Here is a 17,279-nt window from a genome sequence, read left to right on the forward strand (position 1 = left end):
CAACAAAATAAGCTTGGATTCACATATCCAAGAGATATAAGGGGAAAAAAAGAGGGGAAGGAAAGGAGAAATACAGAAAGAGAGAAGAGAGAATAAGAGAAAGAGAGAAAGACCGAGATAGAGAGACAGACAGAAGCAGAGAGACAGAGAGAAGGGGGAAAGAGAGACAGAGAGAGGCAGAAACAGAATGAGACAAAGACAGAAAGAGACACAGAGACACAGAGAGAGATTTTGGGAAAAAAGTGGCCATAATAGTAACTACACAAAGTACATATCAGCATAAGCAAATATGAAATTTATTATGTACTGAGGGTAATACAGCATTACATATTGGAAAAACTCTAAGACTGGTGATCATAGCCAAGACTCTAAGCTATGTATGCTGATATTTGTTAGATATACTATCTTGGAAAACTCTATGAGCCACTTTATTTAATAGTAAACTGGTTATAATAAATGCCTAGTTGGTGCAGTGGATAAAGCATCGGCCCTGGATTCAGGAGGACCTGAGTTAAAATCCGGCCTCAGACACTTAACACTTACTAGCTGTGTGACCCTGGGCAAGTCACTTAACCCCCATTGCCCCGTCCCCCCCCAAATTTAAAAGACAAAAGAATGCTTTCTTACTATGAACAATTATTCCTAGCTATGATAATGAAGGCAGTGATTAAGAATACTATTAGACAAGAAGAACCTAGAATCTGACTTCTTTTATTTATGTCTTCCTTCCTCCAGGCTTCCAGATGGAATAAATGGCTGAGATTAATTTCACTGGGGTGACGGAGTTCATTCTCTTGGGCATCACTGACAAGCAGGAGCTGAAGACTCCCCTCTTTGTGGTGTTTTTGTCTATCTATGTGTTCACAGTGGTCGGCAATCTGGGTCTCATCATAGTCATCAGAATGGACTCACGACTAAAAACTCCAATGTATTTCTTCCTGAGTCACCTTGCTTTTGTTGATTTCTGCTATTCTTCCACCATTACTCCCAAGATGTTGGGGAATTTTTTGTATGAGAAAAATACTATTTCTTTCAATGCGTGTGCTGCCCAATTAGGTTGCTTTCTTGCCTTCATGACAGCAGAATGCTTGCTGCTAGCTTCCATGGCCTATGATCGTTATGTGGCCATTTGCAACCCTTTGCTTTATATGGTTTTAATGTCTCCTAAAATCTGTATTCAGCTTGTAGCTGTACCTTATAGCTATAGCTTTCTGGTTGCATTATTCCATGTTATCCTTACTTTCCGCCTCTCCTACTGTGGTTCCAATATTATCAACCATTTCTACTGTGATGACATGCCTCTCTTGAGGCTGTCCTGTTCTGACACCTACTCCAAACAAATATGGATTTTTGCATGCGCAGGGATCATGTTTATCTCTTCTCTTATGGTTGTCTTTGTCTCCTACATGTATATCATTTCTGCGATTCTAAAGATGCAATCAGCTGAGGGCAGGCGCAAAGCCTTCTCCACCTGTGGCTCACATATGGTGGCAGTCACCATTTTCTATGGGACCTTGATATTTATGTACTTACAGCCCAGCTCAAACCATTCCCTTGATACAGATAAGATGGCCTCAGTCTTTTATACAGTCATCATTCCCATGTTAAATCCCCTTATCTACAGTTTGAGAAACAAAGAGGTAAAAGATGCTTTGAAGAGGGCCTTAAGCAATAGCAAGCATGGCCTTATTATAATAAAATTGAAAAATTGATAGAGAACTGTTACTCTTATTGTTTTCTTCTTGCTCTGAACATTTTTTGATGTATAATGAAAAGCAAATATAAAATTGTAGAGTGTTACCAATCCAAAAGACTGGAAATCATCTATTCCAAAAGTCCTCCCCTACCATATTGTCTTAATAACTAAGCAGGAAGGTTTGGAAAAACTGAAAGCCTGGTAAAAAGAAACATGTAGCTCATAAAAAGAGCGTAAAGTAAACCAGCCTTGCTGTGGTAAAATATTCACAAAAATAAGGGGGACACTTAAGAAGGATGCACACAAGATATTCCAATGGATCCGAGATTGAGTTAAGTACCCTGGAGGTCTTCCTGGGAAATCCAGGTGTAGAGATGTCCATAAACCTCCTATTCCTCACCTCACCTCATCACCAAATTTGTCATCATGGAAGCAAGCTTGGCCACATACTGAACCTCACATTTGGAATGGGGTAAGGTGGGGAATGTAAAAACATGCTGTTCACAAAAGTTTCAAATGAAGTAGTATGTTGCTGATTGGAAAACAAAATCGTATTCATTGTTATGGGTTCCTTGTTTAAATGTACTTCAAATGCATTTGATCCCTCTTCTGTGATAGTCTCTTCAGGTCTTGCAGGTACTGGGAGAGAGATGCCGTAGTGCTGGTTCTAGAATTTTCCCTAGCCTTTGAGCCTTCATAAGGACCCTTTGGCAAGCCCCATCTTTTTTTTACCAGCAGATTATAAGCAGACCAGCAGATTACGAGAACATCTGAGAGAAACTAGCATTGTACCTGGGTCCAAAGGCCCAATACACTCCCTTCCATGTCCTTCCTCAAAGAGAGCTGAATTGTTATCATGTGACAGTATCATTCCTACTAAAACAAACAACCAAACAAAACCAAAATCAAACCAAAACAATCCAAAAACTGTGACTCTAGGACTGAACTTTATAAAGAGAACTATCCTGATAGCTCAATCTATAGTCATTTATTTCCCTGAAGACTTTCTCAAAAAAGAATGGTTGTACTGAGGAAGGAAGTAGGGGCAAACAGGAAGAGGGGATTGTAAAATAGCAACCAAGTGTCCAGTATGGCACATAGTCCTTCCAATTGCCTCTGAAGTCTTTATGAATCTTCTTGACATATTCATTTCTCTGGCCTCTTTCCTTACCCCAACCTCAGGGTTTCATTGGGATATTGATATTGGCATAAAAATGATTACTTTTAGGGGGCAGTTAGGTGGTGCAGTGGATAGAGCACCCGCCCTGGATTTAGGAGGACCTGAGTTCAAATCCAGCCTCAGACACTTGATAATTACTAGCTGTGTGACCCTGGGCCAGTCACTTAACAATCATGGCCCTGCAAAAAAAGAGAGAGAGAGAGAGAGAGAGAGAGAGAGAGAGAGAGAGAGAGAGAGAGAGAGAATGATTACCTTTAAATGCTATTTACATTATTAAAATATTGTACCTTTATTTTCTTTGCATTTCAGTAGTTTTATTCTAATCATGACAGAGTCACCTTTAAACAATAATAGCTGACATTTGTAGAGCTCTTCATTATTTTAAGGGTGCTTTATTTTTTAATACATTTAAAATATGTATTTCAATAAAATTGTTTTTCTTTGTAATTCTATGCATTTTATGTTATACCTCTAAAAACATTATTCTGAGATAGGGTTCATAGGATTCACAAGACTGCCAAATGGGTCTGTGAAACAAAACAAAATGATAAAGAAGGATGCTTTTAATTGAAGCTACTTATTTTGAAGAAGAGGAATTTGTGATTCCCAAAAGATCAAATGAATAAAAATTAGCAAAGTCAGATGCCTCCTCCTCTCCCCAACACTACATCACAAGGTTTTTACTTGCATCTGTTCAGTGATATAGAACTCAGTACATGACAAGTCAACCCATTTCCTGGTTAGAACACATTAATTAGTACCTTATGCTAAATTCCCAAGGGAAAGTGTCATTGTAATTGTCAAGAAATACTAGACCACTGAAATTTAATAAAGTCTTCAGAATATTTATGGTGCTTGTTCATATCCATTGCTCTCTGTAATAATAGACTAAATTAAAGAGGTCTAAAAGATCCCCAGACCTAAGTCATAATCTTGCTGTTTCCATGAAAAATCGTCTTAAGAAATGGAAAAAGGGAGAGTATTCACTTGGTTTGAGACCCACTATCTTTTTTTTCATCTTAGCCTTGCTTTGATTGACTTTTAGACCTATATGGACCATTGTTATAAAAACTCAATATAAGAAGAATTTTAAGACTATTCATGAAAATAACAACCTGGTGCTTTAGGATTTTATGATGGGGTAATAAGAGCACTGCCTTTGGGGTCACAAAACCTAGATTAAACCATCACCTGTGACACTCCCTGCTTGTGTTTGACTTTAGTCAAGTCAAAACATTAATGGCCCTCAGTCTTTTTATTATATAAAACCTAGACATTCTATTATTAACTTCTGAAGACCCTTTCAGCCATAGAGCTATAATTCTCTTGTCTTTAGATAAGGTAAAAAATGTCAAAATCGATGTTGTTTCCTAGAGCACATATGTGTGTTCCATGTCACCTGATCATATATTCTAACAGGAAAGTCCCATTCATCCTCCCACAATGTCCTCACTACACCCATTCTTAGAATTTTTCTTTTTGATTCTGAAAACACAAGTCTTCCCCCCCCCCACCCCCAATTCTACCACCATATGTCCCATTTGTTTGGATGGCAAGATAAAGAGAATACTTTCCCCACAACCTTGTGAAATAGCTATCAAAATGTTATCCCATTATACAGATGAGAAAATCAAGGGTCCAAGTAGACAAATAACTTGCTTAGTTCTACTAGCAACTATTGACGCCAGAATTTGGACCCACGTCATCAGACTCCAACATCAGTGATCTTTCTGCTACACCAACTCCCTACTCAGTAGGACACAGAAGAAGATTTCTTTCAACATGCTCTCTTTCTTCTGCATGCAGGTGAATCATTGCATTTGCTTCTTCAGAGGAATGATGTAATATGGGCATAAAATCCCAAGGGAGTCATTATAACTCAGACAAATGCAGTCAGGTTCAGTACAGTCTCACAGCCATTGGTGTTCACAGAGGCTGGAACCCCTCAGGTATGTTCAGCTCTGAGGTTTTTGTAGGACATAGAAGTAATGTGTCATTTCTTTATTGTGAACAAGGAAATCAGGCAGAAGGAAGAAATAACTAGATAGAAAGAGTTCTTTAACATAAAAAGATAGGATGAGAAATAATTTTCCATTCTTCTGCTGTTCTACAAAAATGGAGATCTCAAAATGAAACATTTAATTTGTCAGAATCTTTTTTTTTTTTGTATTTTAGTGTTTGGTTATGCATGAGCTTCCTTCTTTTTTCTGCTCTTATATTATGATACTGTATTTTAGGTAGCACATTCTGAAGGTTCTATACAGGAGCAAAGATATAATAATTGCTAAAAGGAACCAACCCTATGAACCCTTTCTTCCCTTTGTCATGTGGAAACTACCACTTTGTGGGAGGGTATATATGAGGAGAATAAAATAAAATCTTGCATTTTTCTAATGTTTTAAAATTTACAAACCACTTATCCACTCATAATCTCACTTGATATTTACCAAGAACCCTGTGAGGGAAGCAATGCATTTAATATAACTGGTTTGATAGAAGTGGAAAGTGAGATTTAGAGAGGATAAGTTACTTACTTGTTCAATGTCAGCAAAAGAGCAAATGACAGAGAGACTACTGGATCCAGGTCTTCTGACTGCAGCTCCAGAGATCTACAGTAGCACTTTTCACTTCTAACCCTTAGACATTATACTTTCCTTTAATAATATGCTAGTATTTGTCACCCATGAATGGAGGAATACTTGTGATTCAAAAATGTCTACTTTTAGCTTGTAGCACCATGTGGCAGAGAGGAAATGTCACTGAATGTGGATTCTGAAAACATGAATTTGATTCTAGGGTTGGTCAGTTACTCCCAGTATAATTTCGTACGATTCTTCTCCATGAATTTCAGTTTCCTTACATGAGAAATGAAAGTATTGAACTAGATGATTTATGAAATCCTTTCTAGCTATATTTCTCATGACCTGTCCCTTTGACTAAGTGTCATGGACAGTTTTCAATTGTTGGAATGTAGAATTGAATCATAAATATACATTTATAAGATTTTATTTATTTTCTTAATAGGAGGTCTGAGGATTTAAAAAAAATTGAATTTCCATCTGAGTAATTCCTCATTGTAATGAAAGACTAGGACAGTTCCAAATGCAATTATTAGACCTTGTCAAGTATCCCTAGTCCAAGAAGCATTTTCTGGCATTCCACTGATCACAAGCAAAGCCAAGATGATCTACTAGTGAGTTTGCTCTGGCGAGTGTGGGATGCTACACTTAAACACGCATTCTATGGCCACAAGCAATCATTCTATGCTGACTGAATTCATTCTTCTGGGTCTCACAGACAGGAGAGACCTCCAAGACTTCTTCTTTGGGGTTTTTCTAGTAATCTACATGATCACTGTGTTGGGAAACCTTGGTTTGATTTTCTTAATCCAGATCAGTCCTCAGCTTCATACCCCCATGTATTTTTTCCTGAGTCACCTGGCTTTTGTTGACTTTTGCTATACTTCTTCCATCACTCCAAATATGCTGGTAAATTTCATGCAGGAGGTTAAAAGGATAAGCTTCTTTGCATGTGCTATCCAAGTGGGATGCTTCATTACTTTTGTAGTTTGTGAAGTGTTTCTCCTCTCTGTCATGGCCTATGACCGTTATGTGGCCATCTGCAATCCCCTACTCTACACAGTTGTCATGTCTCAAAAAGCTTGTATCCCAATGGTTATCAGCACATATAGTTATGGCTTGTTTGTTGGTATCCTACAGACCACTGTTACATTCCATTTGTCTTTCTGTTCTTCTAATGTCATTAATCATTTCTACTGTGATGATGTCCCTTTGGTAGCCCTGGCCTGTTCTGATACTAATGTCAAAGAAATGCTACTGTTTGTCATTGCTGGTTTCAACACTCTTCTCTCTCTTCTAATTGTCCTCATTTCCTATGTGTTTATCCTTATTTCCATCCTGAGGATCAACTCTGCTAAGGGGAGACAGAAAGCCTTTTCTACCTGTTCTTCCCATCTGATATCCATCACCATATTTTATGGTACCATCATCTTCATGTACCTTCAGCCCAAATCAAGTCATTCCTTGGATACTGATAAAATAGCTTCCCTCTTCTACACTGTGATAATTCCCATGCTGAACCCCCTCATCTATAGCCTGAGAAACAAGGAAGTAAAAAATGCCTTGCAGAAAGTGCTAAAGAAAGTAGGTTCCACAACACTGCATTGTTCATAGAGTTTGGAACTTTAATCTTGAAACTGGTATTCAATTTTTCCTTTGGAGACAGCTATTTATATGATTGTAGGCAAACCATTTTAAACTAACTTTCTTCATCTCTAAATTGGTGGTATTAATAATTGCACTGTTTACTTCCTAGGGTTGTTGTAAGGAAGGAACCAAGGCTCACAACTTAGGGGTCATTCCAAACTACTTACTATCATATGCATATCCAATCTGCTGCCAAGGCACTTTTGCAACAGCTCTCAAATAAATCACCTTTTCCCCCATGATACTGCTACCACCCTTTATTAGACCTTTAACACTTCACACTTGGACAATTGCAATATCCTGCTTGTGGGTCTAAATGCCTCAAATTTCTCCTGACTCCAAACTATCTTTCATTCTGCTACCAAAGTGATTTTTCTAAAATGTAAGTCCAATCATAACACTCATCTCCACTAAGTAAAATCCAGTGACTTCCTATTAACTCCAGAATAAAAATGTTTTGCTTAGTATTGAAAGCCATTCAAACTGTAACACTTCATCCCACACACCTTTCCTATATTCTTCAACCTTACTCCCTTTCTACCTACTCTTCAATCTAGCAACAATTGCTTTCTTGTTGTTCCCTGAATAAAATATTACATTTTTGGGTCTGTGAGTTTTCTATAACTATATCCTATGTATAGAATGTCCACCTCCTTCATTTCTACCTCTTAGTTTCCTTCAATTAGTAGAGTAATTATATATTCTATAGCCAACCATTCCCAAACCCTCGTAAAATCTATTGCTTTCCTTCTGTTGATTTTATCCACTTTTTCCTGTATATAACTTCTTTGTACATATTTTTTTGCTTGTTACCTCCCCCATTTGAATGTGAGCTCCTCAAGGGCAGTGACTATCTTTTGCCTTTCTTTGTATCCTCAGCACTTAGCACAGTGCCTGGTACTCATCAGGTGCTTAATGAATGTTTATTGAGAGACTGAATATACGAATGTGTTATTAGTAGACTATCACTGAATAAACTGATCTCAAAATATCAAATAGCTCTATTTAATTATGCTTAGTTGCATTCAGTAAATATTTAATTTATTTCATATGAAAGGTACTGTGTTAGGCATTAGGGACACACAGAATATCATGACATATTTAAATCATTGAGATAATTTGATATGGAAAAATAAATTGTATGCTATAGAATTTCTTTGTTGATATCTTTTATTCATTAAGTATACCATGCACCTCACCATTGTTTTCTGTGTGATCCTCATTTTCAGAGTTGTTTGGAGATAGTTTTGTCCCATATTTCAAGACCACACAATTACTCAAATGAATACTGATACTGATAATATTTACATTTATTTGATGTGTGGGTAAAGTTTGGTGTCATTGAAAGACCTTTGCAATTTCCTCAAAGCAATTCATTCCACTCTTCTTTTTCTCTGCTGGGCTTAATTCTTTGTTCATTTGCACTGTCTGTCCTAGATACACATCTCTAATGCACAACTACTATACATTGTCCATTGATTTCATAATCTCTGTAATAAATAGTCTTTATACATTTGGGATTTTCTTTATTAATAGTTAGACATCACTCTCAGATCTATTCCAGGAGACTCTGTAAAGTTTTGGGACTTGATATAACCTAATCAATGTCACCCATAAACAAGAGTATCTGAAGCAAACCATCCTCCACAGGAATCTCTCTGTTAACGTATCTTTTTCATTTCATTCCCTCCATCAAAGTAGTAAACATTTTTTCATGAATTTCCTTCCTTTGCTTTTTGAAAATTTTAACATTTGAATTATGTAATTACCGGGATAATTGTTGGGCAACATAGAGTATAATTATAAGAAAAAAGAAATCATAATAGAATATATCATAATAGAATATAATAACTTATTAGTTAAAACTGTCCATGTACCTGTGCTTTTATATATATATATATATATATATATATATATATATATATATATATATATATATATATATATATATATATATATATATTATATATATATATATAACTTTATTGAAGTATTGGTTCATACTTTGTTTTTTTTTAACTAATCTTCAGAATAAGTGACATAAAAAAGGTATTTTATTGCTATATTGTGTTGCTCAAATATCTAAAATTTATAATGTGGTTTTTTCCAATATTCAGTGCACTACCACTTGTGGCAAACAAAGAAGAATATATCTGCTTGATTGAACCAAATTTATTCAGAAAAAATGTTTTACCAAGCAATAAAGAGAAAGGAAAACCATATGCAAATATCCATTGGCCCCTTTTTCAGTGTCTTCAAGGCTTCAAGTTTAAACTTACCCAAGTCTGGAGACTGTCTTGGCCTTCTCTATAATCTGTTCCCCAAGCTCTCCCATATTCCAGTGAAAAAGATTTAGCTGTGTCATAACAGCCATTGCAATGTGTTTTTGCATTCAGTCTCTCCTTTTTTTCATCTTTTCCTCAGTTGATCTCAGAGAACCCATAGGTAAACAAAGGATTCTACAGTCTTTTTTTTTTTTTTTACCAATCTTTCTGAAGTAGGAAACACCAGATAGACAATATTAAAAAAAAAGAAACTTGAAAGGCTTTAGGCTACATTTTTAGAAAGTTTTCATTTTTAGATACCACAGTCAAGGAATGTCATTTAATGATCCTAAACAGTATACACAGGCACAAACAACCCCACACATACACACCCCCAAATCAAACAAACAAAAAAACCAAATAATCTTTACTTGAACATCTCAAAATAGGTTGAAATATTTCATTTCATTTTAATTTAATTTTTTTTTTTGCAGAGCAATGAGGGTTAAGTGACTTTCCCAGGGTCACACAGTTAGTGAGTGTCAAGTGTCTGAACTCAGATTTGAACTCAGGTCCTCCTAAATCCAGGGCCAGTGCTTTATCCACTGCCCCACCTACATGCCCATACAAATAAACTTCAAAAGAAAATATTTTAACATTAAAACTACAGGAAGTCAAAATTGGGGGTGAACAAGGGCCAATGGAAAAATTTACATTAGGTATAAATGAATTGTAGAATGTTACCATCCATGATGTACTCAAGAAGTAGATTAAAAGACACTTCCCAGGAAATATATAATAGGAAAAGAAGATTGTCCAGACATATAACAAGAGAGAATGATTAAAGACAATGACATAAAATGATAAAAGTCCTACGTTGGTACACTCAAAATGTGAAAAGACCTAGAAACCGGCATCCAATAAATTGGGTATATCCCCTGTGGAAAGTTTGTATTAGACCATGGGAAGGAATCACAAAAGAAAAGGTATGTGTTGTCATCTGTGTTGTCCAAGATTATAATGATGATATAATCTCATGCTCCCTTCTCAGTAAATTTCCCCAGAAGCATGGGCAAAAGTTGAGAAGAGATGAGTAGAGACTTTGTCTCCACAGAGTTATCAGATCAGCAGTTTTTACTGAATGGACCCACAAGCTCAGTTTCACATCCAATATTATTGATTCCCCCCCCCCCCGAAAATGAGTAATATCTTATATCCCCAGTGTTTTTTATTTACTTCATATGATCAGTAAAATAGTACTCTGTTGCTTCACTGAGTCATGACAGTGCTCCTGGATTCAGCATCAGCTCATCACATGTTCTACCAGTTTCTATGAAGTTGGAAAAGCTTCAAGCACAGAGCAGAAAAAAGAATGTATTTCTGTTAATAAGAACCACCTTACCAAGGTTCTGAGGACTTCATCATCATATGGACTGTAATGGAACACATTTTATGCATAACACTTTTTGGTTTTTTGAGGGGCTTTGAGGGTCAAGTGACTTGCCCAGGATCACCCAGCTAGTAGGTGTCAAGAGTCTGAGACCGGATTTGAACTCAGCTCCTCCTGAATCCAGGTTCAGTGCTTTATCCACTGTGTCACCTAGCTGCCCACTTACACATAACTCTTTAAGAACAATTGCCGAACTGAAGATCCATTGCATACTGCACTGGTATGAAGTACCACAGCAAATCACAAATTCTTCAACTCTGGAAGTAAGAAGATGCCACCATACTTAATTTTGATTCTTGTTGGATCTGTGTGATCTCTTTATGAGTACAATGTATTTTAACCTTCTTATCTTTTGTCACACTTGTCTATGTGCTCACAGAAATTTCCATAATAGGACCTTTTTCTATGACTTTTAGCCATCAAATTAATATTATGTTGGACACATGACTAAATCAAAAAACAACTGCTCATTAAGTACATACTATCTACCTTTCTTTGGGGAAGGCACTGGAGATACAAGTACAAAGAATGAAACAATCCCTACTAAAAATGAGTTTATATTCTAATGTGTTATATACTAAAAGTGACATATAATACATATATTGACTAAATATAAAGTTTAAAATGCATTTATTAATATGTGCGTTATATATTAATATGTATTATCTATGTATATTTTTTGTATGCATATATAAACAAGGACAACAATACACACATTTACTTATAGAGATAGAGGGAAGGAGATCAAGGAGAGACATGGGATGGAGGGAGTAAGGAAGGGAGAGAGAGATCACTATTTCTTACTCTGCCTATCTAGTAGGCTCAACTCCTCTCCCTGTCATATATTATATAAGATGCCAATTAGACTGATTCCATGCAATTCTAGACTGATAATAGGATATGCTTTTAAAGCCTCCATGCATCTACCTTCCTTTGTGTAACCCACAACTAATTTTTTCAGAGGCTGGTATCCCATGATTCATAGACATTACAAAAAGCTCAATGATGCTTATAGTAAGTACAATTTTCTTCCTCAAACAAATATCACCACACTGATAAGTACCCACATTAGTTCCATTCTCTTTAATTTTCTGCTTTGTGCAGGGCACTATATTGATAAACAGGGTTTAGGGATATACATTGGTTTGATGGTGATATTGATGTTCCTAGAATGTCAAAAATGGAAAGGAACTTAGAGATGATCCAGACCAACTCTGTCATAAAGATAATATAGATGTTCATAGAGAGGTAGGTCAGCCAAATTTGAAAGCTATTTTCCTTAGCTGTGGTGAAGCTATAAGGCTTGGCCACCTGATTAATCTTTCTCTTTTCAGTGATGATTTAACAGGAGAGGAGTTGTGAACTATTGGCCCAGGAGCTCCTTGGCAATCAGGATTTCCAAGGGATGTTCCAATGGTGTATTGTCAGGCGAATCAGAAGGAAGATACATTTAGGTATAAAATGCAGAGGTCAGCTCTAGCACTGAGTCTTTTGGAAGAAAATAAGCCAATAAGGCCCTTCTATTACCAAGCTGTGTGTCCTGCTAATAAAGGGTATCTTAGAAAAATTGCCTCTGCTTGCCCTTTGATAAATTCTGGACCCCATATGCCTCTAGGCCTAAAATGCTTTAATTACTATAATAGGATGTTACACAAATATACATGATAATCACAGAGACAGAATCAGTGACAAAGAAACATATTGGGAAAAGAGATTCAACAGGAGATGGTGCTGAGATGAGAATAGAATATAATACAGAATTCTAAGACTTGTAAGGGATAATGGAGTCTTATCTAAAGTGACACAGTAGCAAGTGGCAAAACCAGGATTTAAACTCAGATTTCATGGTTCCAAATCTACAAACTTCCTACTGGATCATGCTGCCTTCATCATATCCATCTTTCCATTTTTATTTTAATTCTTCATGTTTGTAATGTCTTATGTCACAGTAATACTCTATTATATTAACACATGCAAATTAGTTTAGCCCTTCCATAACAGGTGGGGGACATATGCATGCACACACATATATTGTGGGAAGTAAGGCATGAAAATGGAAGACTGAGGAATGTTTCACCTAGCACAATCAGTTTAACAGTAATGCATGTAACTTTTAACAATGTGGGTCAGACTGGTCCTCTCATTAAGTAAAATGAACCCCATCAGAAGGGAAATACTTTTTTAAAAAATTGACAAGCAATAAAGGAGGGTGTCGGACAGTTGAGGAGATTTACAGTTGGCTATAGGTGGGGAACGTTAGTTAGCCCTCAGGTGTAGAAGATTATGCCCCTCTTTGAAGAATGTTAATTGCTTTATGAGCCTGAACTGCCTTCAGTAATCTTGACCATAAAATCAGAACCACCTAAATCTGATCCACCCAATCAAATCACCTTTAATGGCACAGGGAAAGGCAAGGGCAGAAGAATTATCTGGCCTCAGACACGTGGCACTTTCTAGCTGTGTGACCCTGGGCAAGTCACTTAACCCCCTTTGCCCTGCAAAAAAAAAAAAAAAAAAAAAAGAGAAGGGATCCCAGTTTAAGCTGGTCATTTGTTTACAGATTACAAACTGAAGTCCCAGGTTAAACGGATTAGGAAGCAAATATCCCAGTGTCTTATTACAAGAGTTATAACATTATTCCCTTTCGGGCACACCTTAATGCCAATTCTGACTGCATTTTTGAATGAGGTGAGTTTAGTCGGATGACAATCATTGCAGCATAAAATCAATTACATTTTAAAATCAGAAGAGAAGAAAACAGAGGTAATATGAATTTCTATATTTTTATAATATTGTTAACCTGGAAATTAAGGAAACGATCAGTATAGGAGAAAATAAGGTCTTTAATCAGGGCAGAGGAGCTATAAATCAGGGTATCACAAAGCAAGGTCCTAGGAATACCCATAGATGGGAACTGAGGACAGGGTTTATATGGGGTAACAGAACAAAGGCAATGAAAAAACTGTTCTTTAGTGAAGTATAGAAACTATTTAATGTAAATGAACCTTTAACAAAGGGAACTATAAGACTGCCCTTGAGTTAAGAGTAGAAGCTACTTAACTCTCAGTAGAAACTACTTAATGTAAATGGAGCCTTTTACTTAATAAGATATGTGATAAAATAATGGGATTTGGCAGGGGCCCCCACCTGAAGATTGATTTGGAATTGATTGAATTGGGTGAGACAGAGACTGACTGAGAACCTACTTAAGGATGATTAAATCAAGACCACACTTGGCTGGCCCTGAGTGGGGTGTTGTTCTCAGAGGCTGTGGACTATGACATCAACAGGAGACCACCCTCAACCAATCAGCTTGAAGGACCTCTCCTTGCAGGGAAGGAAACAAGAAGTAGGAAGGTGAGGGTAGCTTGCTGGATTGTTCTATTTTGGTTCGGGGCATCGGCTTGGTGGCAGAACTTCACATGGACTGCTAGGAAAAGGAAGGTTTTCTCTCTGGCTAGACCTAAGCTAGGGTTTTCCATTCTATAAGGGATCTGTTCTCAACCTCTCTTTCTCTCCACTAACTTCTAATACACTTTAATAAATAATTAAAAGCCTAAACTTTTGCTGAATTTATCAGTGATTTTAGCCAGCTTCCCCAAAAAACTGGGGGTGGGGTGGGGGGCAGGTTAAGACCCACATTAGATTTTAAACATCACACATAAAGTCCAGGGAGTAAGGTGTTAAATCCATTGGGAGGGGATAGTTGCTTGAGGGAGATCTACAAGGGTCTGGAATTGATAAAGATTGTTTAGCCCCAGGCAATCCATTGGCCTGTGAATGGAGAGTGGGTGGGGTTCAGTCAGTTCTCAGTAAATTTGTGGTTCTCAATATGTATATACATATATGTATATGTATATGCTTGTGGACTCCAAGTTGGGAACTATTTAAATAAACAGCTGATTCAAACACTTTCTCTTAACACTTTCTCTTTTTGTCCCTGTCACTCTAGGGAATAGCAGAAAAAAAAAAAAGGTTTTCAAATTTGTGTATAGGAGAACTTGGTTCAAATTAGTATATAGTGGTTTAAATTTTTGAATTTTCTTAATCTGTAAAGTGATGGGGTTGAAGTAAATTATAGCTAAATCCTTTCCAGTTTTGATGTCTATTTCCCAACAATGTCATGTTTCTCATTGACCAGATTGTGGAATAGAATGGCATTAAGAATATTCTTTCTGTCTCTCTCTCTCTATTTCTGTCTATCTCTCTCTCTCCCTTCTTTCCTTATTTTTCTTTCTTTCCTTCTATAGGAGACTTGAAAATTTATCTGACTTAAATGTCCACATGGAATAAGTTGCCTTGGGTTGAAATGCACAGTCTAACTCTTAGTTGAGCTGAAAGACATTTTAGGGTATACCAGAAAGTGAGAGTTGACTAGGAGGCATCTCCTGATATCCCCTGGACCCTAACAAAATCCCAAATGACTCAGCATACTCTTGCTCCATTGATCCATTCTTTGGCAAAAACAATTATTCAATTCTCACTGAGTTCATTCTTATACACATTACAGATAATATAGAGTGCCAACCTTTGCTCTTGGGTATCTTTCTAATGACATATGGTTAGTGTTGTGGGAAACCTTGGCTTGATTGTCTCAATCCAGATCAGTCCTCAACTTCACTCCCCTATGTACTTTCTCCTCAGTCATCTGGTTTTTGTTGACTTATGCTATACTTCCTCTATCACCCTGGATATGCTGGTGAACTTCATGGAAAATGTTCAAAGGATATATTTCATTGCATATATTACTCAGATGTGCTACTTCATTACATTTGTAGTTTGTGAAGTCTTCTTCCTCTCAGTCATGGCCTGTGACCACAATGAGGCCATTTGCAATCCCTTGCTCTATATAGTAGTCATGTCTCAAAAAGTCTGTATCCCAATGGTTTCAAGCAATTATACCTATGGCCTGTGTGTTGGAATCCTACAGACCATTTTTAAATTCTACTTGTCCTTTTGTGCTGTGATGATGTTCCTTTGATTGCCTTGGCCTGTTCTGATACTTATATCCAAAATCTATTGATAATTATCTTTGCTGGTTACAACACACTTCATTCTCTGTTGATTGTCCTTGACTCTTACCTATTCATCCATTTATCCTCCTAAGGATCAATTCTTGTGACATTTAAAATTTAATGTGGTTGCCTATATTACTGTACCAAGTGTAGGGAAAATTAGCTGTGGTTTCTAATATATTTGTTGCTTAGAAATTAGAGGCTACTGCACCAGTTTTGTCCATTAAGCATTTATTAAAGTATATTAGATATTAGTAAAGAGAGAACACATAGCTAGGTATAACGAATGGAATGATGCCACCTGTTGGAGACACTGTAGAAAAGCTCTGTCATGAGGTGAAGGTCTTTGAGGGCAAGACCATGCCTCTTTTCTTTGGTGTCAGGAAGTGATGTTTGCTTGTGGGAGGAAGAAATGGGAGGCTGGCACTCTGACTTGTACTCTTTTGCGTGGACTCTGGCAGAAAATGGAGCTAGGAATGCTCTCCCCCTTTAATAGATAGATGAATGCAGGCCTTTCTTTCTCTCTTTACCAATTTTTTATTTTTAATAAATGCTTAAAAGCCTAACTCTTCCTAAAGCTTATAATTTATTGGTGACCACTCGTTAGATATTTTAGACAGACTAGCTAGAATTTCATCCTTAACATCTCAAAGATAGGAAAGCTTAGCTAGGATCTATGGGAGAGAGAGGAGAAAAAGCCACCTTCACCTACCAGTCGCAGGACAAAAAGCAGAAGTCCCTGTACCTGTGTGAGCAGAAGCTCCCTATGTTCTGGAATAGAGGCAGTCCCCTTATACTAGTCCAAGCTAACTGGCTGGTAGCATTCAAGTCCATTGATTGACATGACTTGAAGGTGTTCTTAAGTTAGCTAACTTCCTTTAGTCAGTTAGGAGTTCCTGTGTGTGTGTTTGTGGGGAGGGGGTCTGAGTCACCAAACCCCATTATTTTCTCACATTCAGCTATACAGGAAAACAGAGGGCTTTTTCAACCTGTGCTTATCATATGGTCCCCCTCATGATGTTTTATTGGACAGTGATCTTCACATATCTGAAACCCAAATCAAACCATTCCTTGGATCCTGATAAGGTAGCCTCTGTGTTCTACACAGCAACAATCCCCATGTTGAACCTCCTCATCTAGTCTTCGAAACAAGGAAGTGAAAAGTATACTACAGAAAATGTTGGGGAAAGTGTGTTCTAAGATATAATAGGTTATATTTTTATCAATGAAAACATTAAATTAAGAAATGTGTAAATCAAGTAAATCTATTTTTTTTAACATGCCTCCTAAGATAAAGCATTCTGCCAGATATAAGGAAGCCATGGAGATTTTTTAAAATTAAAAGAAAAAACTTCAAGTGAATCATAATCTGTATTTAATAACCTAAGGAATAAATAATTCATCAAGGATTTTTGACTTGGAAACTTTGAAGTCTTATAAAATATTTT

At 36.8% G+C, this 17,279-nt stretch overlaps 2 protein-coding genes and 1 pseudogene across 2 annotated transcripts; all 3 read left to right on the forward strand.

Annotated features, from left to right (window-relative positions):
• Positions 1-743: 743 nt before the first annotated feature.
• On the forward strand, positions 744-1,712 carry LOC122731865 (olfactory receptor 8U9). Its single transcript, XM_043972122.1, has one exon. It carries the CDS (start codon positions 753-755, stop codon positions 1,710-1,712), a length of 960 nt encoding a protein of 319 aa, XP_043828057.1. The 5' UTR covers positions 744-752.
• Positions 1,713-6,115: 4,403 nt separating this feature from the next.
• On the forward strand, positions 6,116-7,069 carry LOC122731866 (olfactory receptor 5AL1-like). The gene has a single exon (XM_043972123.1). It carries the CDS (start codon positions 6,119-6,121, stop codon positions 7,067-7,069), a length of 951 nt encoding a protein of 316 aa, XP_043828058.1. The 5' UTR covers positions 6,116-6,118.
• A 3,258-nt stretch (positions 7,070-10,327) lies between these two features.
• On the forward strand, positions 10,328-17,038 carry LOC122731867 (annotated as a pseudogene).
• Positions 17,039-17,279: the final 241 nt, after the last annotated feature.

This window comes from Dromiciops gliroides, chromosome 6 (genome assembly GCF_019393635.1).
Source record: "Dromiciops gliroides isolate mDroGli1 chromosome 6, mDroGli1.pri, whole genome shotgun sequence".
NCBI classification, from domain to species: domain Eukaryota; kingdom Metazoa; phylum Chordata; class Mammalia; order Microbiotheria; family Microbiotheriidae; genus Dromiciops; species Dromiciops gliroides.

What these genes read in the sequence shown, in the direction of transcription:
- LOC122731866 (XM_043972123.1), top strand. Translation starts at nt 6,119, where the DNA reads ATGGCCACAAGCAATCATTCTATGCTGACTGAATTCATTCTTCTGGGT.
- LOC122731865 (XM_043972122.1), top strand. Translation starts at nt 753, where the DNA reads ATGGCTGAGATTAATTTCACTGGGGTGACGGAGTTCATTCTCTTGGGC.